The 25,000-nt window shown below is 51.5% G+C and overlaps 1 protein-coding gene across 5 annotated transcripts in view; it reads left to right on the top strand.

Annotated features, from left to right (window-relative positions):
* Positions 1-25,000, top strand: part of ebf1a (EBF transcription factor 1a) — a 105,101-nt gene that overhangs the window by 72,786 nt on the left and 7,315 nt on the right. For all 5 annotated transcript variants that reach the window (XR_014117467.1, XM_081698682.1, XM_035532294.2 and 2 more), the window contains exons 9-15: positions 2,579-2,709; positions 4,282-4,408; positions 13,109-13,197; positions 20,388-20,453; positions 21,434-21,611; positions 22,471-22,650; positions 23,777-23,971. Coding sequence is in view for 4 of the 5 variants with exons in the window: in XM_081698682.1 (XP_081554808.1) it covers positions 2,579-2,709; positions 4,282-4,408; positions 13,109-13,197; positions 20,388-20,453; positions 21,434-21,611; positions 22,471-22,650; positions 23,777-23,971 (966 nt within the window). In the remaining variant the exon portion in view is untranslated. The remainder of the gene's footprint in view (positions 1-2,578; positions 2,710-4,281; positions 4,409-13,108; positions 13,198-20,387; positions 20,454-21,433; positions 21,612-22,470; positions 22,651-23,776; positions 23,972-25,000) is intronic.

Below are 25,000 nucleotides of genomic sequence, written 5' to 3'. Positions count from 1 at the left end.
GTTAATCCATGCACAATTTCAGCGCCCCGCAAAAGAGTCGTCCCGGGCGCAAGATTACCATCGCAGATTGCTGCGCCGCACTTCTCCATCTCTCCTGGTTTAGCGCCGCTGCCAGATCGCATTAGTAAACGGCGTTGTGACGACCCTACAAGGAACCCCGCGCGCGTACGCCGTGAAAGAGTGACGCGGGCAGTAAAAAGGCTGCGAAACGCAGACTAGATGACACCATTTCCACAAATCACTGCATCACGTGCATGGCATACGGAAGGTCTTTGAGGCGAAGGTTTAGCCTGTGTGCAACTGTGTTTCAGATCCGCCCTTCTTAATCTAAAATGCAGAAGGCCACATGGATGAGGTAACGCGCCGGACATCAGAGAACTAACACAGAATCCTAAAAAAGACAGTTTAGGTGGAGAAGATTATTCTTTCTTCATTTGATATTGTTCCTCTGCCGACCGTTCCTCCGTGCGTTAGTCTTGTGCCTTATTCAGTACTGATTTTTGATCTTTTCTGTACTTGTGATTCCACAGACTGTCCACACATTGTTAAATAACATCAGACCTGAAGGGAGATTCTTTAAAAACGGCCAGAGGAGGCAGTTTGCTGTCCTGATAACTAACGCAGGAGAAAAAATTTCTTGCAGTCTTCCTACTCTCGTTAATCAAGATTTCTGTTGCCTTAGCAAACTTCTTCCCAGGGCATTGCCAGTGTGACACACACACACACACACACACACACACACACACACACACACACACACACACACACACACCGCTACCCATCAGAGCTGGATGGTGTTTTCACAGTACTGTGAGCCCATCCTGTTACGTCTTCATTCCTGGGTTTCTCCACAGCATGGAGCCGCTTCTGCCTGCTGGCCGCGGGCTTGCCCGCCCAGCCTCGCTCAGCCTCTCTCCCTCCCGGCCGGAGGTGTTTCCCACCTGCAGCCTTTCCCCCGGAGCGCACAGCTAACGCTGAGGGGATTATAGGGGAGCTGAGGGGGACCCGGCTTGCCCGGGCCACCCACAGGCTGGAATCTCCTCCGCTCGTTAACCGCAGGTGTTAATTCAACACCGGGGCGTTCCGCCGCGTCGCGCTACCCGCCCGACGGAGAGCTGGGCCAAGCCGCCCGACACGGGCCTTCCTCTCTCTCGCCTCCCCTCCATCCCCCTTTCCCTCGTGCCGAAGGGGGAGACAGTGGTAATTAGTCGGATAAAGCGCCGTCGGCGAGACGCGGCACGCCGGGCTCCCGAGCCAAAGTTCAACGCGGGCGAAATGAAATCGCGCCTCATTAAGGTGTTGAATTTTGATGGCTGGCCGCTGTTTTCCCAGCGCGTCCCGTGGCGCCTGGCCTTTTGATCGACTCCTGTAAGGACTCGCAATGTCTCCTCCGGAGCGCCGAGCGCCAGCGCCCATGACATTTACACGAGTGTCGTAAAACAAGCAGCCCTGCCTGCCGCGCACCGCACGCTCACACGCTGAGGGTCGGGGTAATATTTAATAAAGGTGCGTGTATAATCACCCGAATTAGCATTCCCCGCCCGTCGCTGCCCTCGGGGGACCAGGGTGGGAGGGGGCCGAGGAGGGAGGATGGGGGGGCTGTTAGAGGGGTCAGGGGTAGTTACGGTGAGGTGATCACTGTCAGTGAGTGAGAGGAGGCAGACTGATCTTTCTCCTTCAGACTCTTAGACTCTGTTCGTTATCCCCAAGCCAGCGAGAAAAGCTGAGAGGAAATGACGCCCTTCATAAGGTGCAGTGCCGCGTGCGTGCGCGTGTTGACAGCCGCTTTCTCTCTCTCTCTCTTCGCTCCTTCCTCCTCTATTTTTCTCTCTCTCTCTCTCCACACCACCATCATATGAAATTCACCCGAGCGCTCGCGGTTTGGCCGGCGGGGGCGGCGAGGGTATGGGAGGGGGCCAGCAGCTTGCCCTTGGCACGCCGCCGCCCGCCGGAGTGATGAAGCGCGGGCAGACATGCCGGCCCCCGTGTAAGACAGCGGGTCGCGGCAGCCGGCCGGGGCTCCGTGTAGTGCAGATTGAGATTGATGGTTGGTGAGTGCAGGCCATCTCTCACTCCCACACCGGCATCAGGAAGCACGCAAGGTCCCTCCCGAAGCATCGGCCTCGGCGTAATCACATGTGACTCCCTTAATCATTCTGTCAGTTGTCATTAGGGTGCAGTGAAGCCTCCATTTCCGAATGACTCCCATAAATCTGTTTGCTGTAATCAAGGAAAGATGTGTCAATTGCTTTGTCTTTTGGTATGCTTCTCGCAAACGTAACATGTGGATGTACCTCATGAAATTTGGCCATTATGTAATAGGTGAATTTATTACTTGGAATTAAGGCACTGCGTAATTTAAGTACTCAAGTATGGGGTAGTCAAGGCAGATGTTATTTATTCCATGTTACACCATGGTACGTCAGGTCCAAGTATTCGAGATCTTCACACATCTTTCCTTGTTTGCTGTCTTCATAAGTGTTATTCTTTGATGGTAACCAAGTCTTTTTGAGTGTAAGCCTAATCTCTCTCTCTCTCTCTCTCTCTCTCTCTCTCTCTCTCTCTCTCTCTCTCTCAGCCACTCCCTGCATTAAGGCCATCAGTCCCAGTGAGGGCTGGACCACCGGCGGCGCTACCGTTATCATCATCGGAGACAACTTTTTTGACGGGCTGCAGGTCATTTTCGGCACCATGCTTGTCTGGAGCGAGGTGAGTTCTGCTGTCAAGACACACATGCCAATCGCCATGTAGCTGCAGCGCTATGGGAGCAGGCCCTCGTGCGTTGACTAAGCGTCCATACATCGTTACAGGCAAGTAATCAGCTCAAGAGGATGAAATTCCAGATGGTATATTCTCTTACATCAGGTCAAATAAGCTTTAAGATCAAGACCAAATACCTCCACATGGTTAGCATATCTAGTCAGTGCCTGATGTAGTACACGCTGTTGTTTCACTTTCCCTCTCGGAGTTGAGTTGCACCTCCGCTCCTGGTGGGAACCACTAGATGACGGTAAAACGAAACCCTACAGGCAGCGGTGCGTTTATCAGAGAGGCAGCGCGGGGCCTGGCTAAGTGTGCAGTAACAGGGTGGTTTTAGATCCAGGCAAAGCACCACTGCCACTGTCACACTCCCGCCGGCGATTTCGTAGTGCTTGCCGCGTTCGGATTTAACAGCGGCGGGCGAAATAGAGCGCTCGCCACCGCCACGCGGAGCCGCCGCGACCTGGTCCCACGACGAGGCTGCCGGGACACGGTTACACGGCAAACACAGTGTTTCAGTCCGGCATCTCCGTTATCACACAGCCTACATTCTGACATATGCGGCATCACAAGCCAGGGCTCGCCGGACGTTCCGTCTTGACTCTACTGAAAATGTCACGTCAACTCCGACTTCAGCAGTGTTCCCAGATGCCTCACCTCTGTCTGGCTAACTCGCCTGCTCCATAGAGCAGCGTCTGCAGGGAGAAAAAAAAAAATCCCACTTTGAGGAGTGAGAAGTGAGAGTGAGAAAATGAATGTGGCCCGGACACGCTCACCCACGCAGAGCGGTCCACGTATCAGAGTGCCCCAATAAAAGGTGAGAAGGCCATTTCCTCTCCAGCTCTCCTGTGCACATGTGATTAATGAGCCGATTTAGTGGCCGGTTACCTCACACACTCACTCGTCCACCACTGCTGCTTCTCTTCCCAGGCTTTACACTGGCAGTTGTGCTTATTAAACTTCATAACCATGTTTTCATATTGCCTATAAGTACTGAACGGAATTTTCTCAATATTTCTCTTGCGTCCAATCAGTCTAAATGTTCAAACTTAGGGTGGCGCAATAATGACTAAAATGAATATTTGACCATCTTTAATACTATCGTGATCGTGATGATTTATTTCAACCAATTTTCCTGTGGCTGCACTGTCTGCTTTGTGACATTTGCTCCTGCAAGATGGTTTGTAATTTGATTTCCACACTGCTAACAAAGCAGTGAACTGAACAGCCACATGCTCAAACACACAGCTCAAACTCCACTGGTTCATTAGAGCACTTGTTCGCTGTAGTAACTAGGTGCTCTTAAAATGATGGCCCAGGAATACCGCCATGTATTATACAGCTTTAAAAGTTATGCATTATTAGGTAATTACCAAGCTTAAAATTTTGGTGTTTAATAATATATGACTACTTGTACAGCTCCATTATACATCTTGTTGGTAAGGGGGCTGCTGTTTCATAATAGTGGGCTTCTTGTCATCCCTCTGTTCGTCCCTTTCATTCTTTCGTTCTTTCTTGCAGCTCATCACCCCTCACGCCATCCGGGTGCAGACCCCACCCAGGCATATCCCCGGGGTGGTGGAGGTGACCCTGTCCTACAAGTCCAAGCAGTTCTGCAAAGGCACGCCCGGCCGGTTCATCTACACAGGTAGGAAGTGGAGCTCCATACCGACGCTCGCCAGAGCGGTTTCCTCCTCCCCAGGTGCTCATCCGGCGCGGGCTGAGGCCGACGCTTCCCCAGCCTCCGCTTGTTTCCTGGCCGATCGGCAGGGACTTCCTGGTGCGCACAGGGAAGCGTGGGACTAATCTACAAGAGGAAGGTCTGACCACGTGAACACTGTGTGACTTTGTAGTTCACAGTATTCGGTCATGCGTCGGTATGCTAACAAGATGCGATTCATTCAATTGTTAAATTAAAAAAAGAGTTTTAATAATGACATTGGACTGGTTAGAAAGGAAGAAGTATGCATAGGGAACTTGTGTTAAGATGAGTGCGTGGGAGAGGAGCACCTGTGCACCTTTTGTTTAGGCGGGAGATGAGTAGTTGAAATGTAACTGGAAGATCCAGATTCCGCCTTAGCGCTTATGAACAAGCATCGTAGTCGATACCTTTAAAGGGTACTCAGCTGTGGGCATTGTCTTCTCGGCATGTGTCCCTCACTGTATCTATGCATTCATGTGTGTGAATGAGAGCCCTCATTGGGTTTATGGCACTGGTGCCTGCCTCTCTTCAAGGCCCCATTCACTGAGCACATGGCCACGCAGGGAAGGATTTCGCAATCCACTCACACAAAACACACACCTCTGAAACAGAGGGCAGATGGTCAAACCCCCCCGCCCTTCTTATTTGTGTTTTCCCTGAGGTGCCTCCCCTTTTCGCCAGAAGCCCGATGAAGAATCGTGAGCATTATAAGCGGGTCCGTGACCTGTTAAAATAGTGCAACGACTGGGTTTAACGCCACTAGTGAGAGCAGAGCGGTGCCACAGCACAGGCCGTCCTGGGCTGAACCATGTCTACAGCCCAGCCAGGGAAGCGCTCAGCTCGGTCCCGGGCATCCTCTCCCTCCTGTCCCTGCATCCCAGCTGCCCCCTGGACAGCGGCACGGCACCTGGGGACGTTGTCCTGCTGATCCCCTCTCCCCGTGGCTCCAGTTGGCGCCTGGGCCGTGCCCAGTTGCCAGTGGGTACTAATCATAGAGGATTGGCAGAGCTTTGTGGCAGCTGGCAGCGGAATTACACACGGGGCATCTGGCGCCTCTAATCAACTTCTGTCAGGCAGAGGAAATGGAGACCTAATTAAATCAATGGCCCACCGTTGCCACCACACTCCAGCGCCCCACAGCTACGCGGAAACGTGGGGCCATACCTGGAGAAGTGGAGCAGAGTTGCGTGGCAGGCTGCTAGCCACTCCCACCGTGTCCGATATCCGTCCGCTTTTGGACAGGAACCGAACCGTGAACGGGTTGGGCTCTGTACCCGTATCAAACGAACGTAGCCGTAAATTCTGCGACTGACAATGGCGTCCGACAGCTTGGAGCTGGCAGTGATGCGGCGACGTTTTGGTACCCGCTGCTCTCTGCTTGCGAACCCGGAGACCGCTCAGTTAATGGATTCCTCCAAAGCCTGCCGGATAATGGATGATGTCATTTCCAGGGTCTCAGATTCTTGGCAGCCTATGGTGAATATGAGATTTTTCATGCACAGGGATAATTGACCCTCCGGTTTGGCCCCCTGCCCCGTTCTTTTCTGATTTTGGGCCGGAGGTTCGGGGCGCCGCTGCTGATGTCCGAGTGCAGGACTTCTCCGAGAGGAATGCTGCACTCAAAGGGATGGTACAGGGAGTTCTCACACATCCCTCCCTGCAATTCAACATCCAAAGGCTTGGAGCAATTATATTTATCATCAGTAACAATAAAGCTCTCACCGCTTGGGACATTACCCGTTCAGCATGGCACTCTGCAGATAAGAGGACTGAGTCATCTCCCTCCCTCTCTCTCTCTCTCTCTCTCTAGCTCCCTTTCTCTCTCCCTCTTGCGCTCTCTCTCTCCACCTCTGTCTCTCTCTCTCTCTCTCTCTCTCTCTCTCTCTCTCTCTCTCCCTCTTTTCCTTCTCCATCTGCAATAAATGCATTTCCATGTTTGGTTGCGTATCGCCTCCACACGCGGTTGCCACGCTCATGTCGTTTGTCAGAAAGGCTCTCTCCATCCGTTTCCCCGTGGTGGTAAGGCGGGCTGTAACGCTCAGCGCTGGAGCTCTGGTGCTCGGCTCCAGCCTGTGGCACCACAGATTGGAGGTGCTGATGAATCGCTCGGGAGGTTCAGCAGGCAATCTGTCCCTGCTCGGTATGCAGGCCATTGGGCTGAACTACACCCATCAGGCCCAGTATTAAAAAGGGTGCCGCTGGATACACTGGGGGGAAGAGGAGTGATCACGTCTACAGCGCGCATTAGTCACCTGAAGTATGGAAGAGCCCGGCGTTCCGACCCAGAGTGAAAAGGAGCTGACCGAACGTGGCGACCGGAACAGTTGCGAAGTTTAAATGTCTCGTCCTTAGATTTAAATGTCTATTCCTTTCCGGTTTTATTGAAGAGACAATTAAACATGCAGGGTCTCATGTGGGCGTGCCACGGCTGCCAAGAAAAAAAATATTTCCCACCTTTTAAGCTTCATGTTTAAAGAGTGCTTAAAGAGGACGATTTAACTAACCATAACTGAAGTGTTCCTAATCATTTCATCGATTTGACAGGGGACATTTCACTGATTTGACAGCAGACATTTCACTGATTTGACAGGGGACATTTTTCCAGCCCGTTTAACCATATTTTTTTCTAATGTGTCAGGCAATTGTTCAATTTTGATAATGAGAATGTTTAATTCTATTGACAAATGGTGTCACACCACTTGATCAATAATAACTATTCTAGTTAAACTGCTAATCCTTGACATGTGAAAATTGTCACCGTAAAGATATAGTGATATTGGTTTGCTGAGCAGTGTGAAGTCTTCAGAGGGCCATTTTGCACAAATGTCTTTGCTTCTCACCAGCCAGCACTCCGGAGCTCGGAAAACAAGTCATCCGTTCTACAGCTACAAGTTCCACCTATACGGTTTCCTCACGTTCTTAAAGCCATGCCTTATTTAGCTTGTCGGATTTTCCAAATAAACGCAATCACTGAGTTTATGGAAAAATGGATAAAAATGGGATTGTAAGATATTGATCCCAGTGTGGGGAGGGCTGAGGAAAAACAGGCCTCATCTATATAGGGAGAAAAATGAAGCAATAATTCAGGCAGTCATCGAACACCCTGCCACTGAACTTATCGATTCCCATCCACAGCATATGAGATCACACCTGAGTGAGAGAGAGCTCTGGGGAAAAGAGAGAATGCAGAGCAAAAGAGAGAGAGAGAGTGAGAGAGAAAGAGAGGGATCAAGAGAAAGCCAGAGAGAGAGAGAGAGAGAGAGAGAGAGAATACATTTGCCATTCCCTAACATGTACTGAACATTACCACCCTGACATTAACAGCTCTGTACAAACCCCACAAGTGCCTGTTAAAAGGTTTCGCTAAAGACCAATTACCCAGCATGCCTCTCTTCTCTGTCAGACTAGGATCCAGCTTGAGCACTGCAGGTCTAAGCATGGTCATATGACTCGGCGCGGTAGGCTGCATAAGGTCGGACGAGCGAGGTTTGGCGCTGTAGCCAACGGCCCTGGCCCTGTTCGGAGCATTCTCTTCTCCTCTGCCCCCCCCCCATCTACCCCTGCAGGGCTCTAGTTATTATTGTGAAATATGAAGCGATCTGGTTCTGCCTTCATGAAATTTCAATGAGCATTGATCTGTGTGATTGCACGGAATCCTTCAAGGAGGGCTTGTTGCTCATTTATTTATTTATCGTTGATGTGTTTTACTGGTTCTAATTCCATCTTCTGAAAAAGCAGCAGGCCTGGACTGTTAATATGTCGGTAGCTTCGGTCCGGGGGAGCATTTTTGTGCCTTGCCACTCTGTCAGGTCAGGTGGCAGAAAATTCAATTTGAAGATCATTGAGGCACCCACCACAGTAAGCAGCGCCTCTATATTTGCTTATATTGATTATATCGTGTAAACATAATGAGATGGCACAGCACACTCAAGATATTCTTTTCTATATTGATTCAGTATATTTGGTTTCAGCGTTAGAGTTATTACTTATGACATCACACATAACCTTATTATCCCTGCTCTGACGAGAGGAACCGGAGAAGGGAGAGTGATACTCTCGGCACGATCCGACAAAAGCGAGTCTTCCATATGCGCTGGCAAACATCCAATATCGGCGTCGGTTATTCCGGCGTGCGATCCGTTCGGCCCGCCCAGAGGGCCGTGCGTCTCGGGTTCCTCAGACATGAACGCGCAAAGGTAAACGGGGACACGGGCGGCCGGGAGGGCGTTCCGCGGTCTTGCCGTGCTGCCTGAGCTTCACCGTTCCCCTGCTGGAGGGACCCGGAGGGCCCGGACCCGAGGGACCCGGCTCCGAGACGCCGCTGGGTTTGGGAGTACTGTTTGGCTTTGCGCGGCGTGGCCTGCCGGGCTGCCGGCTTTGTTTGGGTAGCATAAATATTATCTCCTGTTGTCACTGCTTGGCGCTGCGAACATTTCTGACCCTTAGCGGAATGGTACTGACTCCATCTCTGAAGTGCTGATATCATCTCTTCTGCTTGGTGAGAAAGTACACAGTGAAATAAAGAACGTGGTGTTTTTCCTCTTTGTTTTAAGTTACAATCTATTCTCACCCTGTACTCACCTCTCTCTCTCTCTCTCTCTCTCTCTCTCTCTTCCTCTAAACCCCCCCCCCCCCCCCCCCCCCCCCGTAGTCTCTTTCTCCTCCTCTCAGTAAGATTGCATTATCTGCCTGGCTGGTGAGGAGATTGTACAGAATGTGGAAATCAATAGCAATGAGGGAGAGTAAACATGTGCAGATGTCTGGGAGGGCAGCAGAGTACAGTTTAGCCGGAGATCTCCACCATCCATCTCTATATCAGCACATTAACGCAGCGCCTCCTCAGTCGCTGCTGCCCTGCCTCATTACGCCGGCACTGTACCGCTCGGCGAGGAGATCTATACACTCGGCGCAGGGGCCTCACACACTCTGCGTCAGCTCCCACTTCATTATCCATTCTATCTCCGGAGACGCGAACCTCCGCAGACGCAAGGCTAGCAAGGCTGGTTTTAATGCGTGCGAAACGCGTTTGCGAGGCTACAGCCGCAGATAAGGGCCATGCGATACAGTAACCAGCTCCTAGAGCTGCCACCGTGCGGAGTTAGCCAGTCCGGCCAGTTGCGAAGCAGACTGGGGTAGTGGAGGTAAAGTCTATTGATCCAGTGTGTGTTTCATTGTCAGGAGATCTCCAGGAAAAGGGTGCGGGCTTCTGTCCTAAAACCAGCTACATTCCTTTCTCTATTCTAAAGCTTCATGCCTCTTCCTAACCCAATATTCCACGCAGGAGCCTTGGGCCCCCTCCTAAACACAAGCCAGCCATTCATCCAGCCTCTCTCTCACTTCACCCAGCTCTGTACATCTGTGCCGCGAGGACAAGCTCCCATACACAAACTCCCGTGCTCTGCCTGACCCAGCCGGGCTGCGCTGCACTCTGATCCCCCGGCCCTCCCGCCTCGACCCTCCAGCAGGCCTGATTACAGGAAGCCTATTTAGATATGATGTATTGTGAGCCCCGGGGTAGCTTTGCATCATTCTGTCACGTCAGGCTGTTTTTGTTGTTCTTTCCCTGGACGATAGCCGCGCTCTGCTCTCCATCACGGACCAGGATTGTTTTAACAGTTTTTGTTCTGGCTCCTTAAGCAAACACCGGGTCAATCATGGGCCCGGCCGGGCGGCCGTGGGCCCGCCCCTCTCTCTGGCCGCCGGGGCCCAATCAGTGCACGGGCTCACATCTGCAGTTCGTCAGCTCCGGGCCCGCCGGACGCTGTTAGCCGTGCACCGGCCGCGCCCCCGCGAAGGGAACACGTCTCGCCGAACCCCGTGGGCATGGCCTTGGCCCCCGACGGGTGCCCCAGAAACTTCCGAAGTGTCAGCTTGGGTCCGGGTCAGGGGTCTCCAGCCATGCCACTGGAGAACACTCTTCCTGCAGAGCTCATTTCCAAGCCTAATCTGATTAGCCACATCTCTGTGGGGGCGAAGCTACCGCAGACGGAACGCTCGATGCAGCTTGTTGGGTCGAGCGTTGTTCGCCCACTTTTACTCGCGCGAGCTCCACCTGCCTCTCGGAGGCCTTCCTGCTCAGTCACGAGGAGCATTGATCGGCAGGCAACCTCCCTCGTGCCTGCCCGTGATGCCCAACAGAGGAGAGCCAAGCTGGGCACACGCTGCGTGCAGGGAGCTCCGGGGGCCTGGTTCCACCTGGGCCATCTGACTCTGCTCCACTGGGTGAAGAGGCTGCCCACAGTCTGTCCTCTCAGCTGCGGAGCTGAGGGGAGCTTGGTCGGCCCCTTCAGGAAACGTTCGGTCTGCGGCCTACGGGGCAAACAGAAGGGAGGCTGTCGGAGACGCAGCCCGGCTCCTCCACGTTCCCTGTGTCTCGCGCCCAGCTTCACCGGAATATTAACTGCAGGCTACGAGACTCTGCTTCTCGAGTGCTGCTTTTCACGCCATCTTCTGTTGTGTGCAAGACTCGGTGCCCCAGGCCAGAATGAAAAGAGAGAAAGAGAGAGAGAGAAAGAGAGAGAGAAAGAGATAGAACACTTAGCAAACAACAAGTGTGGTGCTCAAGGCTACAGCCTTTGCTCAGCTACCTAAATCCCATTTTGTTTTTTTCTGTTTGAATATTAATGTTGAATCCCAGTCAGCCACTTCCTCCTGACTGGGTAACATACATTTTGTGAGGCCTCACAGCTTTACACCCCAACAATATTCACACGGGTCCTCTAACGGCCTCCGTTAAATGTTGATCACCGTGTGTCCAGACTGAGGAAAAAAAGCGCTAAAGCTGCCATGTAAGACATTCATCAGTCTAAATCAAAGCCCTGCAGTGTGAAGACAGAGAGAGAGAGAGAGAGAGAGAGAGAGAGAGAGAGAGGTGCAGTCATTCTTTTCACTGATTTTTATTTGTCTGGGCTACCCAGAAAACACTAGGTCTGAGTCCCCGTGTTAGGAATGCCATCATCACTTAATTATCTATAACTCAAGAATTTAGTATGAATTAATATATAATTGAAACATACAGTATTAATGCCTTTAATAATGATATGCCTTCAAAAACTTTTTATAGTCTTTTGTTAATTAGTTCTTTCTCGTTTAACTACTATATTGTTCCTCTTTCGGTGGATTCTCTCTCTGTTTCTCCCTCTCCGTAAGAAAGCACAGTGGAGATCTGTGCCAGTGCGACCCTGGGGGTGAGACGTTAGCACCGCAACGGGCAAACACACAAACAAACCCTGGGCTGTGAGGATGGGGTGGGGGCGTGGTAGAAAGGCTCACTGTCCCCCACTCAGCCTGAGGAGGCTAGGAAAACAGCGTGCCGAAGCACCGTGGGGTCCGGGATGTTTGGCCCCGATCGCACGGATCGGGTTCCTTTCTCAATATTATCCCACGGCCGCGTCCTCGGCTCCTCTGCAGCTCCGCCTCTACAGAAGTGAAAACGTTAATGGAATTATTTGCTCACGAGCTGTACATTTGTTCGGCTGATGAGGCGTGCTTATGTATTAAGGCAGCGTGGGGGGTTAGGGGGGTCCTGCCAGCTTCATTTACTTTTAGATGTTTTTGAGGACATGACTCATTCAGAAAGTCCTCATTCATGTGGTTTTCACATGACGTAGTCTTCTCAACATGGCCACCTTGCCAAGTGGATTGCCAAACTGTGAAGAAGTTGTTATTTCTTGCCAGTGGTGCTCTCGCATGTATTTGATATTTGAAATGTAGCTTTTCCATGAATGCTGTCTCTGAGTGTAGTCAATGTTCTCGCAGAACAGCGCCTTGCAAATCATTCCGGTGAGATTCCACAGTCTCTAGTTTGTTAAATCTGGTGAGACTTTTTTTTTGTTTTTAAGCAGCTGCAGAAACAACTTACAGAAACAACTTGTGCTATGGTGACAAATTACAGTCAGTTCACTCTCAAGTCAGCTTTATAGCAACACGTTCTTTCGTCAAAACCCTCTAACAACTGCAAGGCGAAGAGCCTTAGCTGCCGTTCCTTGTCCTCGTCCAAGTGTCTAAAGAGCCAGGCACGTTTCTTTAAGCTGACTTTTTTTTCTAGCGCAGAGAGCTGTTGTTTGTGAAGGCCACTAACTGCTCGAGGTTGCTGTCGGTGAGCTTGCTGGAAGAGAGCAGGAACAGGCTGTTAGAAGACACACCCTCTCCAGGTCTTATTCGCAACGCCCCGCTCCACGTCCAGCAAGGCCACTCCGAGTACATGCATGTAACGTGTCTCTCCTCGCCTGCCGGGGAGCATTTCCCCACCAACGCTGTATTTGCGTTTCTCTCGAGTTTCTCTGGCCACACATTCTCATCCCCAGGCACACGAAGCCTCCAAACAGCACATATCGTTTCGGGTACGGTCAGCATTGCATTGAAGACATCAGCGAGGGCACGTAGGCTTTCGGTTTGCGGAGCGAATGTTAAAATACGGAAGGGAGGCGCTCCGGGGCTTGGGAGGAGGGCCGGGTTCTCCTCAGCAAAGGAGCGGGAGCGGAGTGACCGACAACAGGGAGGAGGCGAGGAGGTGTTGGGGTGTGAAACTTTGTCGTACGGAAGGGAAAGCACAGGGGTGTCAGGCTCTTTCTCTCGGACTCCTGATTTTGCATCAACGTGGCGGGGCATTCTTCGGTAACACTGTCTTTTGTCTCCTGTCCCTAGCACTGAACGAACCCACCATTGACTACGGCTTCCAGCGGTTACAGAAGGTCATCCCCCGACACCCTGGCGACCCAGAGCGCCTACCAAAGGTCAGTGTGAGTTCATACGGCTGGCTGCATATGTGCTGCCTCTCTGTGCACAGTATCCTCTTCCCTATTGATTTCAGCTTCCTGCTACATTGCACAGCACTAATCCACACCTTTCTCACTCAACACTCAACACGCATTCTGTCGTCAAGACCACTGCACAAGGCCTACATGGCCATCATCCGTACAATACAATACATGTCCAAACAACCCTGTTTATCGCTTCCCTAATTGAGTGGTAGCATGCAGAAGTGCAAGAAAAAGCTTGGCCCCCTGAGCTCTGTTCTCTCTCTCTCTCTCTCTCTCTCTCTCTCTCTCTCTTTTCCTATTGTTGGAGTGAGACCCAGTTATAGAGCTGCTCGGGTGTTTACTTCCTCCTTGGAGCCCGGGCTGCTTAAGGAGGAGCAGCCTGTGTAAATAAATCCTTTGGGAGGGATAAATAAACACTGCTTTATCTTGTTGCTGCGTGTCCTATACCCCAGAGCCCCACGCATGCTGCACCGCTTAATAGACTAAAAAAGAGTAATTATGGCTCCCTGGCCCTGTTCTCTTTAGCAGTCCACCCAGGAATGACCTCGCACTGCTAGGGTCCCTCCCCATATTAGAGTCGCGCTATTGCTATTCACTGTCCATGAGCCGCTCTACCCATCACACCTGTAACAATTAGAACGAGAGGTCACTGCGCAGTGACTCGGGCCAGGACCTCATCTACAGTACCGGCTGGCGAATGCGACCTCTTTTCTGTTCGCGTTTGGTCACCGTTGTTATCAGGGCCTTGTATGTGCAGCGTGGAGGCGGCTGGATTATATATTAGATGGAAGAAGTAGAACTCCGGCGTGTTAGATGAAGGGATTAGTCATTTTTCCAGGTCAGAGGAAGAATTGTAGCTGTACCATTTAACTAACTTCTTGCGATCCAGGAAGTTCTTTGTGTTGGTGTCAGAAGACTTTGCAGGAAATTGCATCATAACCTGTTCCACGGTGATGTCAGTTTGGACAGTTATATGAAACTCTGAACCTGCTCCACACCACTCCATTCTTTCCTCCCTCTCTCTCTATCTCTCTTACACACACACACACACACACACACACACACACACACACACACACACACACACACACACACTGCCTCCCACCCTCCCTCATTTGCCATTCCCCAGCTGGTGTGGAGAGGACAGATCTACAGGCCTCTGTCAGTGTGGCTAAATAGGGCTACGATGTTTGATCTCTGTCCCTAATTCACCACATGGACATTGTCTGCATACCTTCCACTGTAGACTGCCCCCACTAACCCCCCCCCCCCCCCCCCACCCTTGTCTGACCCACTTACTTACCAAAACCCTCTGTGATCACCCACATCACCACCCACCACTCATACTACATAGATTCAGGGGAAAGATGGAAAATATTCTCATAGCTGAATGAAGTTAAAACACATATAACACTCTCAAGTATTCCTTTTAAAGTATTCTCTCAAGCCAAGTGTTCTTTGGAAGCAGGCTAATGGCTGCCTGTTCACATGCCAGATTCATTGCTTTGCTCTCTGATTGTGTTGGGAATAGAAGCAGTCGTAGATTCCATCTGTCACGTTAACAGTGGCCTGGTTAATTTCATGCAGCATGGCATGTTATATTCACATATGATGTGTGTGGTTTTAACCTTGGCTCAGGCTGGGCTCATTTAACTGGGCCGGTGATGAATACGAACGCATTAAGGAAGTCGCGGCCAGGGTCAGCCATTGCATCGCTCCCACTGGTTTTGGGAACGGGGATCAGGAAACGCGCGCAGCCTTCTCCCCGGAGAATGTTTTTAGCGGCGTGCTATGTTTTTAAGGGTTTCCCTCGCCTGCAGCTATAATGAATAGGGCTGTGCCGCCAGCAGAGCGCAAGCAGCACGCAGAGCACGCACACGTGAACCAGACGAGGGGGGAAAAAAGAAAACGACCAACAACGGTCAGAGCGCTCTAGAGTCAGGTGTTGGGGAAGTCCCAAAGGATGCGGTTTTTGTGTTGGTCTGGTCGTATGTGCAGATGACGCAGTCTGGTGTAGGGATGGAGCGGAACAGAAGAGAAGTGAATTGTGTTGATGCGAAAGGGGGTGCATCAGGCGGAAACGGCCGCGTGGCGCTCCTAGCTCCTTTCTGGCTCCTAACAGGCTGTTAAGAGTATAGGTGTGTGTGTGTGAGAGAGAGAGAGAGAGAGAGAGAGAGAGAGAGAGAGAGAGAGAAAGCGAGGGATCCAGGTGATTCATCATGGTGAAGCCAGCTGTCCGGAGCTGCCTTCTCCTGGGTCAGGCGATCGAAGCTGCCGCCGCCCGCACTTTATTATTGCCCGGCCAACAGTAATTGAGTCACCACAAGGGGGAAGAATCAGCCAGAATAGAGAGGGAGACTGAGGGAGGGGGACTAGGTAGCAGGTGGGGGAGGGGGGTAAATGAGAAATCATTTCTCTGCGTGGCTCTACATGTCCTGTAGATTGTGGCGACAGCGCTGATGTGTGCAGATGGATTTTACCCTCATTTTCCGTGAGTAGTGGAGGTTTTAGTCCTCTCTCTCTCTCCCTCTCTCTCGCATCCGCTCGCTCGCTCCCGGTTTGTCCTCTGCTCCCTCTAACACTCCCAGCCAGATATTAACAGCGTCGGCTGCTGGGCCCCGCTGCTCATTTCGGCACTATCGATTTTTGCCCTTTATTGAGGTAATAACAGTTTGTTGACGGCACTTCTCTCAACCGCTGGACTCAATCACAGGTGAGGGGCAAGCATGGAACAAGGCCAGCTAACTTGTCTCCCTCAATCCTCGGGCAAACCTGCCCGCGTGTTAGCCAAGCCATCCAAAATGGAAGGAGTCAACACGACTTAGGTGCTGCGCTTTCCCGTGGCACCTGGAAAGTCACATCGCAGCAAGTCATTTTTATTTTGGTGAGGCAGAAAAGGTAGAATTTCTCTTTTACTCAGCAACACAGGGAGAGCGAGAGTGCTCTGATGAGACGGGTGAGTTTGATTTTTAATTAGAGCCTCTGTGCATTTGCAGATTTTAAAAAAAAAGCCCCCTAAATTGTTCGGCAAGCGTTTCCGTGCGGATCCGGAGGCGCGCCTCTGTTTGGTCCCTTTCCCCCTCCTCAGTCTGTTTGTTCCCCACATTTTCCCTGTCACTTCACATCCACCTGATCCCCCTTGGCCAGCTCCACAGGGCCAGGGATTGGATCTCGGCAGGCAGGGAAACAGCCCTCGTCATCGGGGAGCTCCCTCTTCACGCTTCGCCGGAGAGCCGCAACAAACGCCGCGCCGGGTCTGAATATGCAGCCATGTGGCACCCTGGACTCAGCCAGTTGTTAACCTGTACAGATGTCCTACTCCTGGTCTGAAAAGCCCAGCCGAGCTCCCACTTGAGACAGTTGTAACTGACACTGTTCTACAACCCCCCCCCCCCCCCCCCATCTGCGGGCCGACAGGTTGTTATTGACTTTCAGAAAGTAACCTTTCAGGCCTACAGAGGCTGAATATGAATTATGCAAGGGAGCCACATTAGTTAAAGAGCAGAGGGACTGATATTTATGATGGATAGATATTGATGGATAGAAGACTTGGGGAAGCTATGGAGAGGAGGGCAGAGGACCTCAAGGATATTTGATTGTTGTTCAGACAAGCACGGTATTTCCGCACAGAGTAATACGTTCAATAGGATGAACAGACTCAAGTCTGCCAAAGTCAGGACTAACAGCGTGTCAGCTGGGCCCATCTGCATACAACAGACCTTTGGCTCAACCTCACAAGACATTCACCAGGTCAGGCCAACAAAGACCCACCATACCACACAGAGAAGCGGAGTGGTTTGTGTAAAGTTTTGTGTTTTGTGTCATTTGAATCTTGCGACCTCTTTGTTTGCACTTTTTTTGTTTACAGGAGATAACTTTATTAGGTTATCTCCTATAACCTAGTTACGCGCAAAAGGTATTATTTGCTATATATTGTTATTTCTTAATAATTGTATGAACTAATTTTTAACAGGGACCTATTCAATATCAAACACCATTGTAGTTGCTGATGATCTATAGCCGTAGCTACATTTGTGCCTTATTCTGTTCATAATTTCATAATCATTTATATAATTTCATTTGAGAAGGGACATAGAGGGATTTTAAAATCTGAGAGCTGTGGCAAAGAATTAAAATTAACAACATGTAAAAACGATATTTTCAGGTAACTCTCATTTTACTACATTTCCCATATGAGGGATTTCTTTCTGTGCTAAGTGACATGACTGGATTGTACCCTGCACATCACTAATGAACCACAGTTGCAGCCTCAATCCATTTCAGTCCGAAATAAATCTCAGCGTGGCCTTCTGAAAAAAAGTCTTTGTTATCGACCGACTCCTGTTGTACGTTTCCATCTTTAAGCTCTAGCAAACAGGCTGTGAGCGTGGAACTGGAGATTGGAGGTGGTTAGACGCGTTCACTGTCAGTGGAAGGAAATGCTCGGTATATGAGAGGTCACGTTCATCAACATGGGCTGCCGCTCTGGGGTGATATTACACACCAGTGTGGTCAGTTCAATGCCAGCGTATAAACTCAGAGCCAATAGATAGAAAGACTTAAATCTGTCTATCCAGATCTATCTCTTTGAATATTTTATATATGCCTTTTGCATTTTATGTTTCTGTATAGCTCAGTCGAGGAAGCAGAGGGGTTTTTTTTGGTTTCTTATATGGGATTGTTATTAGGTATTCCTAGTGTTCTGGTGTGACACAGTGTGCAAGACTCATTTCTTCTGTATGTACCAAATGTACATGCCTGTGAGTGTATGCACGTGCCACAGTGAGTACGTGTGTGTGTGTGTGTGTGCCAGTGTGTGTGTGTGAGAGAGAAACATTCACTGGGTTAATGAAATCAGAGCTGCCACTACACCCGCAGTCCACGAGGTCAGAGGGGCAGGGCAGGAAGTATGACATCATCAGTCCGCGGGTTTTTTTTTTTTCTTTTTTTTCTTTCATGAGGGACGGCAGTGACCCTGCTGGTATTACCTCTCTAATAGAACATTAGGAGATGATAAAATTGCAAATGAACAAGCAATGGAATAAATTTGTCATGTTTTTATGGGCTTCCTTGTACATGTGCAGGCGTGGTTGTCTTAACATTCCAGATGTGACCTGGTCCTTTTTCTTTTTTTCCCAGCAGTTCTTCGCTAATGAACATATATCATATTACCAGCCATTAGAATTTACACACAGGAACGGATTTGCTGTCCAGGGTGCATTAACGTGCGTGGTGGCCGTGCGGCGCCGGGCCCGGGTCATGCATCACGGAAACGTCACGCCTGGGGGCCGTTTCCCTCCGCGCTCATTCGCATTCATACGTGCGAGTACAGTATGCACAGGCCCGTAGGAAAGAGCTTTATGCATCAGTGGAGAACAAAGGCGACACAGACTCCTTCGACCTGCGCGGAGCCCAGGCACGAGCCGCTGCAGCCCGGGGTCTGCCACGGCCCGGCGTGGCGGGGTTCGGCACGGAGCAGGACGGAGGGCAGAGTCGGGCTAATGATGGCTCTGACTGATAGACAGACGTGCAGATCTGGGATCAGGTTTCTTTCCTGTTTACCGCTCCTGGCTCCACGCTCAGCCCTTACTGGAAGCCTTTCTGCTCGCCCAGGAAATGGGCTTTGCTTCCAGACACAGGGCCACCACACACGGCCCCGGCGCTAATAGCATTTATTTGTTTATCTGGACAAACTTTTGGCCTCTTCCTTATTGGATTTGGTCTCTCAACAGAACACCCCCCTCACACCCCATCCCCCCCCCCCCCATATTGTAATGACGGAAGACGGATAGGTGGAGGGACGCAGCCCAGTAACAGACAAAAAGGAAGAGAAAAGCATTGAGAAGAGTGGGGCTGATTCAAGATGTGGGAGAAACTAAGGGCGGATTGCCGGGGATGGATAACGGAACCAGAGTGTGGCGGGGGAGCCGGCCGTGGGCTAATGCCTCCCATCCCTTATGTTCCTCTCCCATCCCGGGAAGCCTGGCCACCCGAGAGCTCCGGAAACATAAAGAGGAGCGAGTGGCGGTGGCGCACATCCATACTAAAGCAGCACTTTAGGCTTCCCCGGACCCCCTGCTCCTCCCTCAATCACCGGGGCCAGGCTTGGCGCACCGAGGCAGGGGCGCCTCCCCCTGCCAAGCGCCCCTAACGAGGGGTTAACGCAGTGCCAGCGCTCCCATTATTGAGTGAATTTAGCACCTTGGACAGCGCACTAAAAATCTTTATTGCTTCGCTGACCCCCTCGTCATGACCGCGCCTGTGTGGTGCGTCGGGGCCGGGCTGGCGGGGGCCGTCTGCGGAGGGACGCTGATTGAAAGGCAATATGTCGGCTGGCGGGCGGGCACACATGCTCGGGGGCTTGTTCGCAGCGAGGGTTACGCGCGGAGGGTGAGAGCAATTTTCTGGTTGTCGCGCCATGAGCACATTTCCTCGGCCCCGGCACATTAACTTTTAAAAAGGGTTCCGCGGGAGCTCCGGGCGTCTGCCTCGCCTACGAGGGGTGGGGGGGGGAGGGATGAAGAGAATAGAAGAGTTGAAAGACAGAAAAGGGGGAGAGAGAGAGAGAGAGAGAGAGAAGGAGAGGGAGAGAAAGAAAATGAATACAGAGAGTAAAGAACACAGTAAATAAATGTTTAATGTGTGGGAAGGTATGGTAATAAATAGGTTTCTAGTGGGAGTCGATTACCTGGAAGAAAAGAGTGTTATATGTACACATCCATCCACTCCCGGCCAACAGAACATTAGTTTACCTGGACGAGCTGGCGTTCATCCGTTCTACTGTACATGTTCGTATACATGTATTATACATGTAGTAGGCCGTATCCGTGTTGGATGAGGACTGCTCTGGCCACGTGCCGAATGGACGACACTGACGAGACACACACGGCCACCGTGACGTTAGCGTGTGCGCGGGGATGACGCAGGACTGCAGCCGAGCTTGCAGTTGAGGGTTTACGTATTGTTCACGTTCGGCTCGACGAACGGAGCATCACACCCACACCCTCTCATCATGCTCTCTGTCTCTTTGCTTGGGGTCCGTCTCTCGGATATGTGCACAGCATACAGAGTCTTCGCTGTAATGTTTTACCACACTGCATAAATCGAGAAGGTGTACGAACACCTAATCACTGTAATGTATCCCATTTGTTTGTTGCTGACAGGAAGTGATTTTGAAGAGAGCAGCAGATCTGGTAGAAGCCCTGTACGGGATGCCACACAATAATCAGGTGAGACTGAGAGATACAGATGTTCTCAGGGAGACTCTTTGACAAACACCCTCCCACCTATTCAGCACAAGACAACCATAAAAGAAAATAAACTCGACTTTTGAGATGCTCCCCGAATCCTGCTGACTCGAAGGCTGATGGGGGATGAAAGTGATCGTGTGTTCACATGTCCCGTCTCTCGATCCCAGTCGAGAGGTAACAGTCATCTCACATTTTAAAGAAGAGAAAAACGACTCATGTACGTGCGCACACACACACGCACACACACACACACACACACATCTGTTCTCTGTCGATGGCTGAGAGAGCCAGAGAGACATTCTCACTGCAGAGTAGCAGGGGCCGCCGGTGTAAGCCAGGTCATCGATTGCAAGGCTGAGTGGGAGTGAAGGGATGCTGAATTATTTAGGCGAGAATGGAGGGCGGAGGGTGGCGTGCCTCTGGTCATTTCTGCCTCCCAGCAACCTCTCCCCTACGCGCCTAGCGCTTCCCACAAATCCTCAGCGCTTGTCATTCACCATCAGGGTAAATTGGGAGAGATGCATGCCCTGTGAAGCACGCCGAGCCCCCGCCGAGAGCTCATGGGGCTTCCGTGCCTGAGTCGGCATCCTCTGGCAGATAAACACAGCTTTTCGGTGCATAGGGAGCATCTCTGATGAATCTATTAATCGTAGATTTCTTTGGCCCTCTCACTCCCTCTCTGTTGTGAACAGCAGGCAATCTGCCATGCAGTCCCTGCTCTCTGGGCTAATGACATCACGCAGGCTCACGCTGGAAACCTCGCGTCCACTCTGCAGCCTTTGCCTATTTCCAAGTACTTTATCCTTCAGAAGTCTTACGCTGTAATTCTTGTTCGATTCGGGCCCCCTTTCCGCTACCGCTTTGCGTGCTCTGCGGCACGTCCCGCGCCCCCTTGCGAATTCACCTTGATGTCGGTCTTTCTGATTTGTCTCCTGCTTGACGGTTGTTGCCTGTGACAGGAGATCATCTTGAAGAGGGCGGCAGACATCGCCGAGGCGCTTTACAACGTCCCGCGCACCCACAACCAGCTGCCCGGCCTGGCCAACAGCTCCGTGCACACCGGCATGATGGGCGTCAACTCCTTCCACGGGCAGCTCGCTGTCAACGTCTCCGAGTCCACGCAGGCGGCCAATCAGGGTGAGGGGACACACGGCAGGAGCGGTACCCGGAACAAGCAGACCGGCACGGCCTGCCGATTCGCTCTTGAAAACAGCGAGACAAGAGAAAGAGCTCTAACCAGAAAGGGAGACTGGAACTCTCCACGGCCGGTGGCGGATAGACAGACGCACGCGTTTCGGTTCCCTTCTCTCCGGCAGCCCCCTGGCTTGCCGTCACAGCAAGTGGTTTGTGTCAAGTCAGCGGTAATCTGTCAGGCATCAGAGGGAAGCACATGCAGGGGAGGGTGGAGCAGGGGTGCGGTGTGCACCGCCTTTGTAGCCGACAGCGGGGATTCCTGCAGCGAAAACTTCAAGCTGCTTCCATTCATGTCAGCGTTTAATACACTGATGGATAATTCTAGTGCTTATCTGCCCCCCCCCCACGCTTCCATGTGGGGTTTTTGTTGTTTTTTTGCAGCCTCACTCTTTTTACTGACAGCATTGTGGGAATTTTTGAGTGGAGGGGTGGCGGGTGGGGATCATACACTCGCCGTGTGCTAACATGGACCTCCGTAACAGGAGGGATTTGAAGGTGGTTACACCCTGGGAGACTTCAGCTTTTGCCTGCATGGAGACCAGCTCAGAGCTGACGGAGGGAACTACAGCAGCAGGGCGCAGGGAGGCCGAGGTTATATTTACTGCTGCACTCGCGCAGTGCGTGGAAGCCCCTCCCGTGTCTACCGGTGTCACTCTCTGCCCGTGTGGGACAGGGGGAAAAAATTGCATCGTTCCGTACTGTGGCTGAGACAATGATCACTTTCCTTGTTATCCTTTGTCTCTGGCTCGTCCCTGTCTCGCTCATACCATGTCGTGTGTGTGTGTGTGTGTGTGTGTGTCAGGTTTCAGTCGGAACACGAGCAGCGTGTCCCCTCACGGCTACGTGCCCAGCTCCACGCCCCAGCAGAGCAGCTACAGCACGGTCAGCACCAGCATGAACGGCTACGGCAGCACCGGCATCACCACGCTGGGAGGCTCGCCCAACTTCCTCAACGGCTCGGCCGCCAACTCCCCATACGCCAGTGAGTCCACCCCGCCCCTCCGCCCCGGCCCGGCCCGCCCCGGGCCGCTCGGCCTCCGCCGGCCTGCTGCGCTTCGCCGGATCTAGGTCCATTCACGCATATGTCACATTCCTGGCAGAATCTCCATCATTCCGGCCCTCCGAGCGAAATAACCGATCACCATCACAGTTGCTATGGTTATAAAGTATTGCTGGGGAAAGCTTGTGATAGAAAGCTTTGTTATTCTTCCACTGCAGTCCATCCCGCAAAGGGGGTGCAGCTCTGCCGCTCGGCATTAACAAGCAAGCCGTTCACACTGCAGAGTGTAACAACCGATAACGCGCTAATGGTGATATACTCGAGCCTGTTAGAGACAGCTGTAATAAAACAATAGTCCCAGCCATCACTCTTCTCCTGTGTCTTTAAGAACAGAGATAAATGCGCAAGCTTTTCTTTTCCCGTGTCAGGAGCGCACCCTGTCCATAATGCCTAGCCATTCGTATAACACCAATCTTCTAGCACGACTTCTAAATTAAAGAGTCCTAATTAAATCAATAAACTAATTGCGGGGAGAAGCAATTCAATTTCGGTACTTTGATTCTGAGATGTTAACAAGTATTTTAACAGGCTCAGTGACTCTGCACAGACACTTTCAATCAATGAGAGAGGGCAGGCTTTGTAGACTCCAATTTTCATTAATTGATTAGTTAGGGCTTCATAAATGGATTATGACATCAAGAGAATTTGCTTGGGAAAGAGCCGTAAGATTTAAGCACAAGATAATAACAACAATAAAGGCAGAGCAAGATATCGGGGGCAGGCAGAAATACCACAGCAGTGATTGTAAAATCGTTGAAGGAGAAAATGACCCCAGCGTGGGCCGTCTGTTAGACTAGGAGGGAGAACTTTTGATCACCGCACGACAAAGCAAACGAACGTTTTGCAAGGAATGATCCGCAATGACCGTGAGTGTAGCAGCTCCTTGATGCAGCGATGGCGCAAAGGTTTTGTCCTGGGTGCGTGTAGTGACCCCAGTCTCCACGCCCCATTCTCCTGTGCTGTCCGCGCGCCGCAGGGCTATGAGGCATGTTCTCACCCCTCCACACGCTCTCCTCCTCCCAACCCTTCCCCCTGTTCCTCCCCTCAGTCGTCCCCTCCAGCCCCACCATGGCCTCCTCCACCAGCCTGCCCTCCAACTGCAGCAGCTCCTCGGGCATCTTCTCCTTCTCGCCGGCAAACATGGTGTCGGCCGTCAAGCAGAAGAGCGCCTTCGCACCCGTGGTGCGACCCCAGGCCTCGCCCCCGCCCACCTGCACCAGCGCCAACGGCAACGGTCTCCAAGGTGAGGGCCTTCCGACTCCCCATATCTACGGGCTGGGACGCGGCCTGGGGTCTTGCACATAAGAACCTCTAACATAATATTCCGCTGCAGCAGGCAGCAAATAAACATTTGTATGGCGGTTGATCTAATATGCAGTTACCATTGCCTTCGCAACCCTACTCTACCAATGTCTGGCCTAGCGTGTATCCTTTTAATGTCCGGCCTAGCGTGTATCCTTTTAATGTCCGGCCTAGCGTGCATCCTTCTAAAGTCCGGCCTAGCGTGTATCCTTCTAATGTCCGGCCTAGCGTGTATCCTTCTAAAGTCCGGCCTAGCGTGTATCCTTCTAAAGTCCGGCCTAGCGTATATCCTTCTAAAGTCCGGTCTATCGTGTATCCTTCTAATGTCCGGCCTAGCGTGTATCCTTCTAAAGTCCAGCCTAGCGTGTATCCTTCTAAAGTCCGGCGTAGCGTGTATCCTTCTAATGTCCGGCCTAGCGTGTATCCTTCTAAAGTCCGGCCTAGCGTGTATCCTTCTAATGTCCGGCCTAGCGTATATCCTTCTAATGTCCGGCCTATCGTGTATCCTTCTAATGTCCGGCCTAGCGTGTATCCTTCTAAAGTCCAGCCTAGCGTGTATCCTTCTAAAGTCCGGCCTAGCGTGTATCCTTCTAATGTCCGGCCTAGCGTGTATCCTTCTAAAGTCCGGCCTAGCGTGTATCCTTCTAAAGTCCGGCCTAGCGTGTATCCTTCTAAAGTCCGGCCTAGCGTGTATCCTTCTAAAGTCCGGCCTAGCGTGTATCCTTCTAAAGTCCGGCCTAGCGTGTATCCTTCTATATCCTTCTAATGTCCGGCCTAGCGTGTATCCTTTTAATGTCCGGCCTAGCGTGTATCCTTCTATATCCTTCTAATGTCCGGCCTAGCGTGTATCCTTCTAATGTATAGCCTACTGTACATCCTAATTCTTTGAGGATTGTTAAGTCGATCCTGTGCTACACTAACCCTGCTCCTCTCTGGCCTTTACGTCTCCCTCAGTCACATGACAAAACTG

Source organism: Electrophorus electricus, chromosome 16, assembly GCF_041902795.1.
Source record: "Electrophorus electricus isolate QZ-2024a chromosome 16, ASM4190279v1, whole genome shotgun sequence".
Lineage (NCBI taxonomy): Eukaryota > Metazoa > Chordata > Actinopteri > Gymnotiformes > Gymnotidae > Electrophorus > Electrophorus electricus.
Note: the sequence above shows the minus strand (reverse complement) of the source record. Positions and strands in the feature narration are given on the sequence as shown.